The 13,377-nt window shown below is 40.0% G+C and overlaps 1 protein-coding gene across 1 annotated transcript in view; it reads left to right on the top strand.

Moving 5' to 3' along the window:
- The window catches only part of LOC124720370 (BTB/POZ and MATH domain-containing protein 3-like), a 63,908-nt gene extending 51,293 nt beyond the window's left edge, over nt 1–12,615 (top strand). Inside the window, exon 4 of the mRNA XM_047245697.1 lies at nt 12,177–12,615. Coding sequence (XP_047101653.1) covers nt 12,177–12,558 — 382 coding nt within the window. The 3' untranslated portion in view covers nt 12,559–12,615. The remainder of the gene's footprint in view (nt 1–12,176) is intronic.
- The last annotated feature ends 762 nt before the right edge of the window (nt 12,616–13,377 follow it).

Genomic DNA, 13,377 nt, shown 5'->3' with positions numbered 1-13,377 from the left:
AAGTTGAGTAGTAAGCAAACTTTATATGTATTGCCAAGAATATTGAGTAGCATTTTGTAAGCATTCAAGAAATGTAGGTATACACATAAAAGTATACCCCCTACAAATATCGCAAGCAATTTGACATTGTACATGCAACACATCCTATAGCATGATTTTGAATTTACAAGGGAGGAAACTATCAATGCTGATTCTAATAATAGTAGTTCATTCTTTGATATTTACATAAACAAACATATTTAAACTGAACCTACTGTTCTTTTCTTACTGCCTTTATTTGAAACACAGTCCCTCTTTGAAAACTGTAGCAAAACACATACAACACTAACAGATATGAAAATAAAATAATTTTGCTACCTGCAACAGCATCTTGCACTGCATTTGACAACATTAACAAATTACATATCACATTAATCAATTGGCTGCCCATTTTGGGTTTTGGCAGTCTATTACAGACAGTTTTTATCCCCACTTTGGAAAGTCTTCTATGCTGCCCATTCTGTATTTAAGGCATTCCACATTTCTTTTCAATTTAACATCATTTGCTTGTAGCCCTTTCAGTACAGGGTTTCACATATTTTACAACAGGTTTTAGAATCAGAAACTTCTAAGATAGTAACAGCAATTTTGCATAGGTAACAACATTTTTATAAGAACATAAATTACAGTTAAATACAGTATGGTAGCTTCATAAGATAGATACATTATTTTATCTACAGCATAATATACATTTTTAGTCTGATATGATTTCTTCATTTATTCATTCCTAGGTACATACAGTTTGAGATCCACTACATTATGGACATCAAGGAACTTCTTCGACTCTGGGTAGATTAAATAGTTGGCATTGTTGTGAGGTGTGTCTTGTACTGTGAATGGCCCATTATATATACATAAATTTAGAAATTTCGTGGTTAAGGGGCTCCGGAAAGGCTCAAAATCATGAAAAGTTCAATTTTTACTTTTTTCGTTTTCTGAATCTGCAGACTATTACCTTTTAATAGATATATAATTTATTCAATTCCGAAGACTACAACTATTTTTAAATTTTTTTTGAAATGTGTTCTACGTGGGCGTGACCCACTGTGGCGCTGTTAAACTGCTGTCAAATGGTGTTATTATTAACGTCCGTGTTCATCAGGTACATTTTAGTGATGTGAGATAAAGTATGTGTTGTGGCTAACCTGTGATGGTTCAATATATATCGCTGGTGTGATTGTCGATTGTTTCATGTTTATTTACTCTGTCGTTATCTCGAAAATATTCGTAATTAATTCTGTTTCTTGAGTCTTTTTTTTGTTGAAGAATAGTAATGAGTAAAAGTAAAGTTATTAGAAATCCTCTGAAGGCTTTTAAGAGAAGGAGAAATGTTGGAAAGCCAAAGGTATGTGTTATTACTGTAAACAATAAAGACGATAACCAAGTGAGTGAACCTAACCTCTCAAGTACACCTGCCCATAGCAGTCAAAGTGGGAAAGAAAATACTTCACAGAAGAAGCTTGGTTCAAAGAGTGAAAACTATGAATGTTTTATGGGCGAATCGGATGTGAATGAAATATTTGATATGTCGGTTCTCAAAGGAATTTTTTCAAACTGTGTAAGATGTATTCATTGTAGTGAAGTTGGTCTGGACTCCATAATAAAGCACATAGGACTTGCTAGTGAAATACAACTGAAATGTGATAGGTGTTCATACATGACCACCTTTTGGAACAGTGTTGCAGTAACTGCAACTCAAGAAAATGGTAGCAAAATCTACGAACACATTAGATTTGTTTATTCCTTGTGTTCAGTTGGTAAGGGTGCTACTGCAGGTGCAATTTTCTGTGGCATCATGAATCTTCCAAATCCCCCAACCAAGTTTACAACCTATAATAAATTAATAGGGTCTAAAGTAGAAGATGTCTATATAGAATCTATGAAGAACGCTGTGGAAGAGGCAGTAATGGAAAATAATGGTAACAGAGATTTGACTGCAGCGTTCGATGGTACCTGGCATAAACGGGGACACACATCTCTTCATGGTGTAGTATCTGCCACCAGTATGTATACAGGGAAAGTTTTAGATGTAGCAGTAATATCAAAGTATTGTAGATGTCCACAAAAATATAAAGGTACACATGAAAATAATTGCAAAGCTAACTATAGTGGCAGTAGTGGAGGAATGGAAGTGGCTGGTGTTGCCAGTATATTCCAGCGTTCTGAGGCGTGTGATAAAGTGTGATATGTTAATTACCTTGGTGACGGTGATTCTAAAAGTTTCAAACATGTTCAAGGACTGAAGCCCTATGGTGATGAAGTTGTAGTGCAGAAATTTGAGTGTATTGGACACGTACAGAAGTGAATGGGAACAAGACTTCGGCGACTGAAAGCTTCGTACAAAAAACAAAAACTCAGTGATGGTAAAGGGTTGGATGGGAAGGGAAGGTTAACTGACAGTGTAATTGACAAAATTCAGAACTATTATGGAATGGCTATTAGGCAAAATACAGTGTCGATGAAATGAAGAAGGCTGTTTGGGCTCTTTTTTTTTCATACTTCTTCAACTGATGAAAATCCCCAACATAGCTTGTGTCCCAAAGAAGAAGACAGTTGGTGTAAATACTGTATAACAAAGGATTGCTAACTGGTGAAGTGTACACTTGTAAGCATAGTCTGCCTCATGCTATAATGGAGGTGATAAAACCTATTTTCAGAGACTTAGCAGCACCTGAACTGTTGAAAAAGTGTATTCACGGAAAAACTCAAAACCCCAATGAAAGTGTAAATAGTGTTATATGGTCGAGAATCCCCAAGACTGTATTTGTTGGAATAGAAACACTTCACTTTGGTGTGTATGATGCTGTTGCAATTTTCAATGATGGCAACATTGTAAGGTGCAAGGTATTTAGAAATATGGGAATGAAGATAGGTTCTAACATGGTATGAGCGATGCTTGCTTTAGACAAGGAACGCCTTCGGGCTGCAGAGAGGGCTGTAAAGAGTCTAGAAATACAAGCAAGAGTAAACAGGAGGAGGAACAAGAGGAAGCTGGAGGAGGAGTTTGCAGAGGATGAAGATAATCCATCCTATGGACCTGGAATGCACTAAAAAGTTAATCCAATCTTTGTGGCTCGATTCCCAAAACTTTTATTTTCTCATACTAATTACATGTTTTCTAAGGATCTTCCAAACATATTTGTTTCAAACTTTCAGTAAATGTTACACAGTACCTTCTGCATAATTTAACACAGCCTTTTTCCAAAAAAACTGTATATTTTTGAATATACAAATAAAAAATTGCAAAAAAAATGTTGTGAATTTTCATTACAATTGAAGAAAAATCATCTTTAATAACTGAACTAAAATTTTGTAAAATCCCTGTGTTAAGTTGTAGCCCATATTCCAATAAATAATCTGTAAAAAGTTCAACTTCCTACCTCAAATACTTTGTGACGAAAGATGTAATTTATAAGTGTTATTTTAACATTGCAAGTATAGGGCGTTACGGAGCCCCTTAAGTTCACTTGATTATTCATGGGTCTTCAGAAGAACATAGTCTCCAATTTTGAACATGGCAAACTTCAGGTTGCTATTGTGCATTTTAGATCTTGTTTTGGCTTTGTTTTTTCTTTTATCAATTCTTTCTTCTGGGCTAATCCCAAATCTGTAAACGGTGGGAACTCTAGTTTTTCCTCATTTAAACATTTGCTCTTGGTACTGAGCAGAATTTCCCCAAGTGTGAACTCAGTAAACCCATGAGGCAAGGTCTTCATTAATGTATTTAGTTTCTACACCATTCTGCTCCATTCCATCTTTCCAGGTTTTGAAATTAAATTGGGGCCATTATTGGGCAGTACTGCACTGGGTTTTCCAATGGTTCTCAAATACTGAATCATCCTATCAAATGCTGACATTGCTGTCACCTTTTTCAGGAGATACAATTTTATAAATTTAGAAAATACTTCCGAAATCACTAAAATACATTTACAATTACCAGAAGTTGTGGGGAGGGGTCCATACAGGTCCACAGACAGTATATCCATGGTATCTTTAGGTAACGTGTTCTGCATTGGGCCTTGATTAGTTCTATTGGTTACCTTAGCTATCTGGCAGATGTCACAAGACCTAATACGTTCAGTTACCTTTCGACTCGTACTGTTGGCAATCACTATAACACTAGCCAATTTATCTAGACAGTCCTTTGGCCCAATGCTAGTGAAAATAATCTGACATCTGTATCAAATTGGGTAGGCCAACACACCATCCATTCTTCAGTAATGAAGCCTTTCCTCTTATACAAGATACTTTTAAAAATCAAAATTTACTTATACAGATTTCCAATTTGGTTGCTCATTTTGATGATATCGCATGGTTTTGCAAATCTGTTCAAATTCATTTTTTCCTGATCTTCTTCATGTAATTAATTTGGAAAGTTCCATCACCATTGCATTCCTTGGGTACTTCATCAGTACCATTGGGACAATTCATTGCCACATAATTTTTTGTACCCTTTACATAGCAGATTTCATAATTAAATTGTCGCAGGTATAAAGCCCATTGGGTGAGCCTGCCATTTAGAAGGCAACAACCTTTAAGGAATGTTTGAGCTTTGTGGTCAATGTGTGATGATCGTAAAACCCCACCAATCTATAAATTTCTTTAGGTCCCATAATATGGCCAAGGCTACCTCCTCTGATATGGTATGGTTCCTTTTGTTTCCTGTCAATGCCCTGCTGGCAAAAGCTATAGTTCTATGTGCTAAATTTCCTGTACTATTTATCTCCTGGAAAATTTCAATACCAATCCCATAGGTGCTACTGTCAGTATTCATATTGAAAGTCTCTGACAGTACTGGGTGATGTAAAACATTATAATGTCAAAGTTTAATCTTTAAAGATTCACAATCCTGCCGACTCTCATCTGTCCAAACAAAAGCACTAAATCTTTTTATAGATTGTTCAAGTGTGGATTGTTGAAGGGTTTCCCCTTAACAAATATTGTGTAAAATCCACACCAACCTAAAAAGGCTTACAACTGTTTCCTATTTTTTGGTGGGGGAAATTTTTCTAAGGCACGTAGCTTTCTCCAGGTCCTTATTAATGCCGGTAGTAGTAATTATATGGCTCAAGAATTTAATTTCTAATTTTACAAGTTCACATTTCAATAATTTTAAAGTGATGCCTCCTGCTTGAAGAGCAACAGTTTGGAGCTTTTTTTGCCAGTTTTCATTGGAGATAAATAAATCATCTACATAAATAGTTAACCTGAAACTCAACTCCGCTCCTAACACAAAGTCCAGAGCTCTAATAAACACGGCCAGAGAGGTATTCAGTCCAAATGGAACTACTTTGTATTGATAACATTTCCCGGTAAACAGGATTGCTTTATATTCATTCGATTCTAGACTTAATGGGATTTGCCAGTACCCAGTAGTCATGTTGAAGCTGGTTAAACACCTCATTATGAAATTTTTGCAACATTTTGTCCACATTTTCAGGCCTGTCCTCCTCCTCTTTTTACTTTGTTCAGAGTTTGTGCATCAATGGCAACATGTACTCCTCCACCCTTGTTTACAATGATAAGTGGACTGATATATTCGCTGTTACTGTGTTCCATCACTCCTCATTCCATAATCTTATCTGTTTCATTCTGTACGGCCTGTTTTTTTAGAAAAAGGTACCGAATACGGTTCCACAAAGAAAGGACCATGATCCAGAGTAGCAATACAGTATCCAAAATTGTGAGCCAGTCCGGGTTAGCCGAAAATGATCGACTGTTGCTTTCTAAGATAGTAATAAATTCTGCTTTCTCAGGGCCGGCCAGAAATTCTACACGCGTGCGGTGCTCCTGCACATGTGCAACTTCCGGGTCACAGCGTGCATGCCGCAGCCACCAGCGTTCATGTACTGCATGTTTCTATGCACAGATGTCGCTTTGTGCACTTGCTGGGGTACTCTGTACCAGCACATTCTAGTGCTCTTTCCACAGCTTGCAAGCCAACCATGGGAAGGTATTTTGCGTATTAAAACATTTAAAATACTGTCACAGTCTACTCATTGAGACGTCTACTTTTACGTTACCAGTTTAACCTAGTAAGACAAGTAATACAGTTAACAACCGTGCGTTTTTATTAAGGCAGCTTGACTGACGGCACGCAAATACGCGTAATGTTTTTGATCTAGTACTTAAGAAAGAGAGCAATTAGCGACTTACAGCGAACCTTATTCATGATTTCAAATAACATTAAACTAATGCAAGGTTTCCTATAACTAATTCTTGGTGCCCTCTGTTACACCCACATAATTTCTGTCTCATTGACCTCTGAACAGAATGATAACTGCAGACCTCTTGATAACCTGCTATTTCAATACTATCAGTTCCGTCTAAAATCTGCATAATAACAGACAATTAGATGAAGGTTATTGTTTATCGACGTCAGCTGAGCGTAGCCCTTCACACATTAAAAAAAACCCTAAATGTAAGTATACATTGGAACAATCGGTTTAATGAGCAATTTTCCTGATAATAATGTACCATGGAGCAGAATGATGCAATAATGCACAGTTAGTAAACAATAATTTTTAATTATGAAAGGAATAAATCCAAACACGTTTATCACTGGTTATGAGGAATGATATAGTTAATATTGGGCATAAAATATCAGCTCATTGACGAACGCAAGCAGTTGTGTAGATTTTCATCACTTATGCTTGACAGAAGCCTTGATTTATTCATTTTCATCACCCAGAAAAACCTTTCACAAACATATGTCAACCCAAACATGGACATAAGTATCACAGCATCTTTGTGGAGGCGTGGAAATTCTTGTTGTGAAAAATTTTTGTAGAATTCTTTTGAACTTCCCACTGCAAAGAACTTGTCCTTCAGTCTTGTATTGCACTGTAGGTCGATCAGTTCGATCTGTAGAACATTCGAAGCATCTTCAACTGACGACGAGAACGGTTGAGCAAAGAGGCGAATGGCAGGAGACAAACTCGTATCATCTGCAAATTGTGCTCGAAATTGTTCCTTAATTTTTACAATTATTGATACGTATTCTTGAAATCTAGCACTTTCATGGACCAGTCCAAGAGTCGGGAAATGTGCAGTGTTTTCTGTCATTAGCTGGCCCTCCCAAAGCGCAAGCTTCCTTTCAAAGGCATTTGCTTTTTCCAACATGTCAGAAATTAAATTATCTTCACCTTGCAAACTGACGTTCAGGCTGTTCATGTGAGACGTAATGTCCACAAGAAATGCAAGGTCTGATATCCAACAAGGGTCTTCCAACATAGGTTCACTTTTTCCCTTCTCATGTAAGAATGTTACTATGACCAAACGTAAATCAAAAAATATTTTCAGCATTTTACCTCAACTGATCCAGCGTACTTCAGTATAGTAAGCTATGTCGCCGTACTCCGCTCCTAATTCCTCCAAGAACCGCCGAAACTGGCGATGCTTATGCCCATGTGTCTTCAGGTAGTTTATAGTATGCTCAGTAATTTGCATGACGTTTGCTAAGGTTACTGATTTTGCACAAAGCGCCTCTCGATGCAGAATGCAGTGAATTCCATACGTCCCATTTGTGCGCCCTAGCTTTTGGCACATCCGTGCTATGAGTCCTCTCCGATGGCCTTGCATTGATGGTGCTCCATCTGTAGTCACTGAGACTAACAGATTCCAATCCATACCGACACCATCAATCACTTGCTCGACAGCTTGAAGTAAGTCCGCACCTGTAGTAGTCCCTTTCAAAGGTACTGAGTCCAAAACGTCCTCTGTTACACAAAGTGCGTTATCGACAGCTAGTATGTATATCAAAACTTGGGCTGTATCTGTAAGATCTGTTGCTTCATCGAGTATAACAGAGAAAGCAACAGATTCTTTGGCTTATTTATTAGCTGCCTGTGCACATTTCCAGCCATAGCACTGATACGTCTTTGTCACTGTTCGTTTGGATAGACTGATTTCTTGAACCCTGCTGACGTTCGTGGGACACACAAGTTCTGCTGCATCATTGAGACACCCTTTCACAAACTCCCCTTCGTAAAAGGGTTTCCCAGATTGTGCAATTCTTCATGCGATTTTAAAACTTGCTTGCAGTGAAGATTTAGTGTGGTTGTCATTCTGGAAAATTGAAAACAGTACATTGTACAGCATACAGTAAAATAGACATAAATGTAACACAAGAAACTAAGAAGTATCAGTTACTCTGACGTACTGTAAATTCGAGTTTGTGTCTCATCCATTTTCTTAAGGACATTTAATTTTGCTTGCCGTACTTCACTGTTGAGTACACTACACTCGTCTTTGTGATATGTATTGTAGTGTCTTTCAATTGAAAACTTACGTTGGCTGCCTATTATTCGGTGACACAGCAAACACTGAGTTTTCACCAGTGGCTACAAAAAAGAATTGCAGTACCCAGTCATTTTTAAACAACTGACAACATAGATCTACATCTACATACATACTCCGCCATCCACCATACGGTGCGTGGCGGAGGGTATCTCGTACCACAACTAGCATCTTCTCTCCCTGTTCCACTCCCAAACAGAACGAGGGAAAAATGACTGCCTATATGCCTCTGTACGATCCCTAATCACTCTTATCTTATCTTTGTGGTCTTTCCTCGAAATATAAGTTGGCGGCAGTAAAATTGTACTGTAGTCAGCCTCAAATGCTGGTTCTCTAAATTTCCTCAGTAGCGATTCACGAAAAGAATGCCCCCTTTCCTCTAGAGACGCCCTGAGACTCCCACCCGAGTTCCTGAAACATTTCAGTAACACTCGCGTGATGATCAAACCTATCAGTAACAAATCTAGCAGTGTGCCTCTGAATTGCTTCTATGTCCTCCCTCAATCCGACCTGATAGGGATCCCAAATGCTCGAGCAGTACTCAAGAATAGGTCGCACCAGCGTTCTATAAGTGGTCTCCTTTACAGATGAACCACATCTTCCCAAATTTCTACCAATCAACCAAAGATGACCATCCGCGGACCTACCACATTTCCCTGGGGCACTCCAGATGATACCCTCACCTCCAATGAACACTCACCATCGAGGGCAATGTACTGGGTTCTATTATTTAAGAAGTCTTCGAGCTACTCACATACTTGGGAACCAATCCCATATCATCATACCTTAGTTAGGAGTCTGCAGTGGGGCACCGAGACAAACGCTTTCCCAAAGTCAAGGAATATGGCATCCGTCTGATACCCTTCATCCATGGTTCGCAAGATTTCATGTGAAAAAAGCGCAAGTTGCGTTTTTCAGGAGCAGTGCTGATTCATGGACAGCAACTTCTCTGTCTCTAGGAAATTCATTATATTCGAACTGAGAATATATTCAAGAATCTTGCAATAAACCGACGTTAAGGATATTGGTCTGCAATTTTGAGGATCTGTCCTTCTACCCTTCTTATATACAGGCGACACCTGCGCGTTTTTTGCAATCGCTCGGCACTTTACGTTGAGCAAGAGATTTGCGATAAATGCAAACTAAGTAAGGAGCCAGTGCAGTAGAGTACTCTCTGTAAAACCTAATTGGAATCCCATCAGGACCTGGCAATTTATTTATTTTCAACCCATTCAGCTGCTTCACAACCCCAGGGATGTCTATCACTATGTCCTCCATACGGGAATCTGTACGAGATTCAAACGGCGGTATGTTTGTACGATCCTCTTGCGTGAAAGATTTCTCAAATGCTAAATTTAAAATTTCAGCTTTCGTTTTGCTGTCTTCGGTTGTCAGGCCAGACTGATCAGTGAGTAACTGGATGGAAGCCTTCGACACGCTTACCGATTTTACGTAAGACCAGAATTTCCTTGGGTTTTTAGCTAGATCTTTTGCTAAGGTATGACGGTGGTAGTGGTTGAATGCTTCGCGCACCAACCTTTTTACAGCAGCACGAATCTCTACTAACTTTTTCCTGTCCTCATTCTCCCGATCTTTCTTGTACCGCGAGTGTAACTGCCTTTGCTTCCTGAGCATTCTCCAAATTGCGCTGTTAAACCTCGGTGGGTCTTTTCCGTCCGTAACCAACATTTTCGGCACATACTTGTCCAATGCGTGATTTACAATGTGTTTAAAATTTGCCCGTAATACTTCCACATCCATCGTACCGGAAGTCAATGAAGTCAGTTCATTTACGAAGTGGGATGCTAACAACTGCTTATCTGCTCTTTCTAGTAAGAATACTGTGCTAGCCTTCTTGACCGACTTTTTAACTTTCGTAACCATAGTCGTAATGACAACATCATGATCACTAATCCCTGTCTCAACAATGACACCGTCGATGAGGTCTGGTCTGTTCGTGGCTACCAGATCTAAAATATTTCCATTACGCGTTGGCTGTCGATTTAGCTGCTGAACACAGTTTTCGGATAATGTGTTCAAAAGTAATTCACACGACGGCTTGTCTGTACCACCTGTAATGAATCCATAGAGATCCCAGTCTATACTAGGTAGGTTGAAGTCGTCTCGACTAATATAGCATGATCCGGGTACTTCTGCAATACAGAATGTAGACTCCCTTTGAATGATTCTAGAACTGTCACGGTGGAACCTGGTGGCCGGTAATAACACCCCACAATTATTTCCCATAGCCCTGTTAAACGTGTCCAGATAACTTCACAATTACACTCTACTTCGACCTCAGTAGACACAACTGTCAACTGCAATGAAGACACCACCTCCTACGGTGTCTAATCTGTCTTTCCGATACACGTTCCAACCCTCACTAAATATTATGACATGTCCACATTTCGCTGCTCAACGTCTATGCGTGACTAGAAGTCAGTGTGGATAGGTGTTGGTTTCGAATGCCAATTACACAAAACACTTTTGTCTCCTGGTTTCAGTTTGTCATCTCATTGCTGGTTAAAAATGACGATTTCTGACGTTTCATTGTGCTTAGTTAACCATCCGATCAAGTGCTGCGTTCGAATATCCGGGAAACACAAAACTTTATGGCAAATCATTTCGAGTTTGAACTTGCATACTCTTCGTTACTTGTGACTGAAACCATACTTGACATATTTCTTCTTTACTTGTTAGATTGCATTCCCGGATAATAGTGCAGTGAGAAAACTTTCGTCGTGTCATTTAAAGGAGGATGCTGCTTTCTGAGGTTTCATTTATTACAATAAGTTTGAATATGCAAGCGTAATGGCTGTGTAATGTCCAATAACATGTTTTCTGGTATTTGCATTATCGAAGTGTCAGTTTGCATGTAAACTGATGGTCGCACAGAGCAGTTGTCTCTTGTGGCCTCATGCAGTGAACATTTTGTACAGGCAAAGACTGTACCGAAAACAGAGCAGAGGAACAATGTTACGAGGACTGATTACAAATCAGGCGAAACACAATTCAGATCGTTCCGTAAAGTTGGTCCGTTCTTTTAAACCCGAGGACCGAACCACTGAATTTATGCGGCTGCACGCCATAAACTTTATGGAACAGTCCTTACGCCGCAAAAACATTAAGATGGACGACAACTGAGATCGTTCAGATGATTTTGAGCATGATAGTACTTGTTAAATACATGTGCGTATGCTATGAGGCCATAAAATGTCACACACACACACAGTTTTTTTATGGGGGTGGTGTTGCCAAGTTGGTGTTTATCTCTCACATGTTTTGAATAAATTGTTGTCTATGTGTCAGAAAGTTTCAGTGTTTGGTGAGGCTGAATGAAGAAAACTGCCGGTAACTGCAGTGAAATTTTTTTGCCTGCATAGCAGGAAAGTGTCTGTTTGAAAACCAGGAGATGGGATTCTTCTTGTGTGTGACCTCTGGCAGTGAAGCTGCAGACAGAGACCAGTATTAGCTGCAAGAAGCCTGTTTTGTAGTGGAGGTGAGCGACTGGTTAGGTGTTGCGTGCCGAGAGCAAAGGAGCTGACTTGCAGGAATGAGTGTGTCAAAATGTGACAATGTAATTCTTTCAGAGGTTGTATAATGCTATTTGTAATGGACGATGAATGAAGATTTTCTTATGAGGGGGATAGAACAGATGTACTGCAATTTAATACATACACACAATTGTGCACTGTTTTGTACTTTGGGAGGGGGAATACGGTAGGTTTGTTTCAGGACAGATTTGTATTCGCAACAGTTGTTTCCTCGTGTGGGTGTTTTCCTCATTCTGTGTGCTGTGTGTTTGCAGCAGAGAGTGGCAGTTTGTGTGTTTTGTGCAGGAGCCCCTCTGCAGAGGAGAGGGGCAGGAGGCTGGTCCAGGCAGCTCAGCAGGGGGCAGTGGGGGAGCTGAGGGTGCTGATCGCCGCAGGGGCCCACGTGGCGGCGAGGGGCGGGGGTGGGCAGACCGCCCTGCACTGGGCAGCGCGCAGGGGAGGCGTCGAGGCGGCGAGGCTGCTGGTGGGGGCGGGGGCGGCGGTGGACGCCAGGGATGATGACGGGTGGACGCCGCTGCATTACGCGGCACTCAGTGGCCACGCAGAAGTGGCGGCTGCGCTGCTCGACGCGGGGGCCGGCAGGGGGGCCACAACTCGTGGTGGGGAGACAGCGCTGGACATCGCCAGGCGGTGCAACCGGAGGCGGCTGGTGGAGATGCTGTCATGAGGCAGCCCGTCCAGCGAACTCTGTGCAAAAAAAACAGGAACTGAAACAATTTGTACGAGAGCGATATTCATAATTTTTAAATAAAGATCGAAAAAACTCAATCCAATTGTGACTCACTAATTTCAGCCCTCCTCGAGTAACATACAGCACACAAATACTCTAAGCAATGCTGTAGCAAAACTGAGACAACGCCAGATAAAAGTAAAATAATTCATATAACAATGGACAATCCTTCTCTCAAGAAAAATCTCACGAGTACACTTCCAGACTAAACTTGGCAAAAGTTAACAGTTCATTGTGAACAAACACAACTGCTCTATAATATCTGATCACTGAAAAGTATTTCACAGCAGTCTGCAAGGTGCTGCATCAGACTATTCTAATCTGCAACATACCGAGATTAATGCTACATCAGTTCTATCACCAGAATTTTCGCTCCTGATATCAGACTCAATTTACTTCTCCATATTCAGCAAACATTCTACTCTACCGTACCTGTTGTGTTTAATAACAATGAGATATTAGTAGCAGTATTCACACTACATAATGCGACTATCATCTGGAACCATACAGTCAGTCCACATTTAACTAAACACAATCAGACCACAACATGACACACATACAAAATGTGAAGGAAATCCTCCTGGTACTGTTGTCTGTACTTGACGTAAAAGATTGCAACGAGCAAAGTAATTCTAGTTGTATTCGAGACAGAACACTGAGCCCGAGTTTCAGCACACGAAAGCAATTTCGCAACGACGCACACGAGTCTCGACACTCATCGGTCACAACGGCAAAGCTGAGACGGTAACGCAAGTC

Source organism: Schistocerca piceifrons, chromosome 11, assembly GCF_021461385.2.
Source record: "Schistocerca piceifrons isolate TAMUIC-IGC-003096 chromosome 11, iqSchPice1.1, whole genome shotgun sequence".
Lineage (NCBI taxonomy): Eukaryota > Metazoa > Arthropoda > Insecta > Orthoptera > Acrididae > Schistocerca > Schistocerca piceifrons.
Note: the sequence above shows the minus strand (reverse complement) of the source record. Positions and strands in the feature narration are given on the sequence as shown.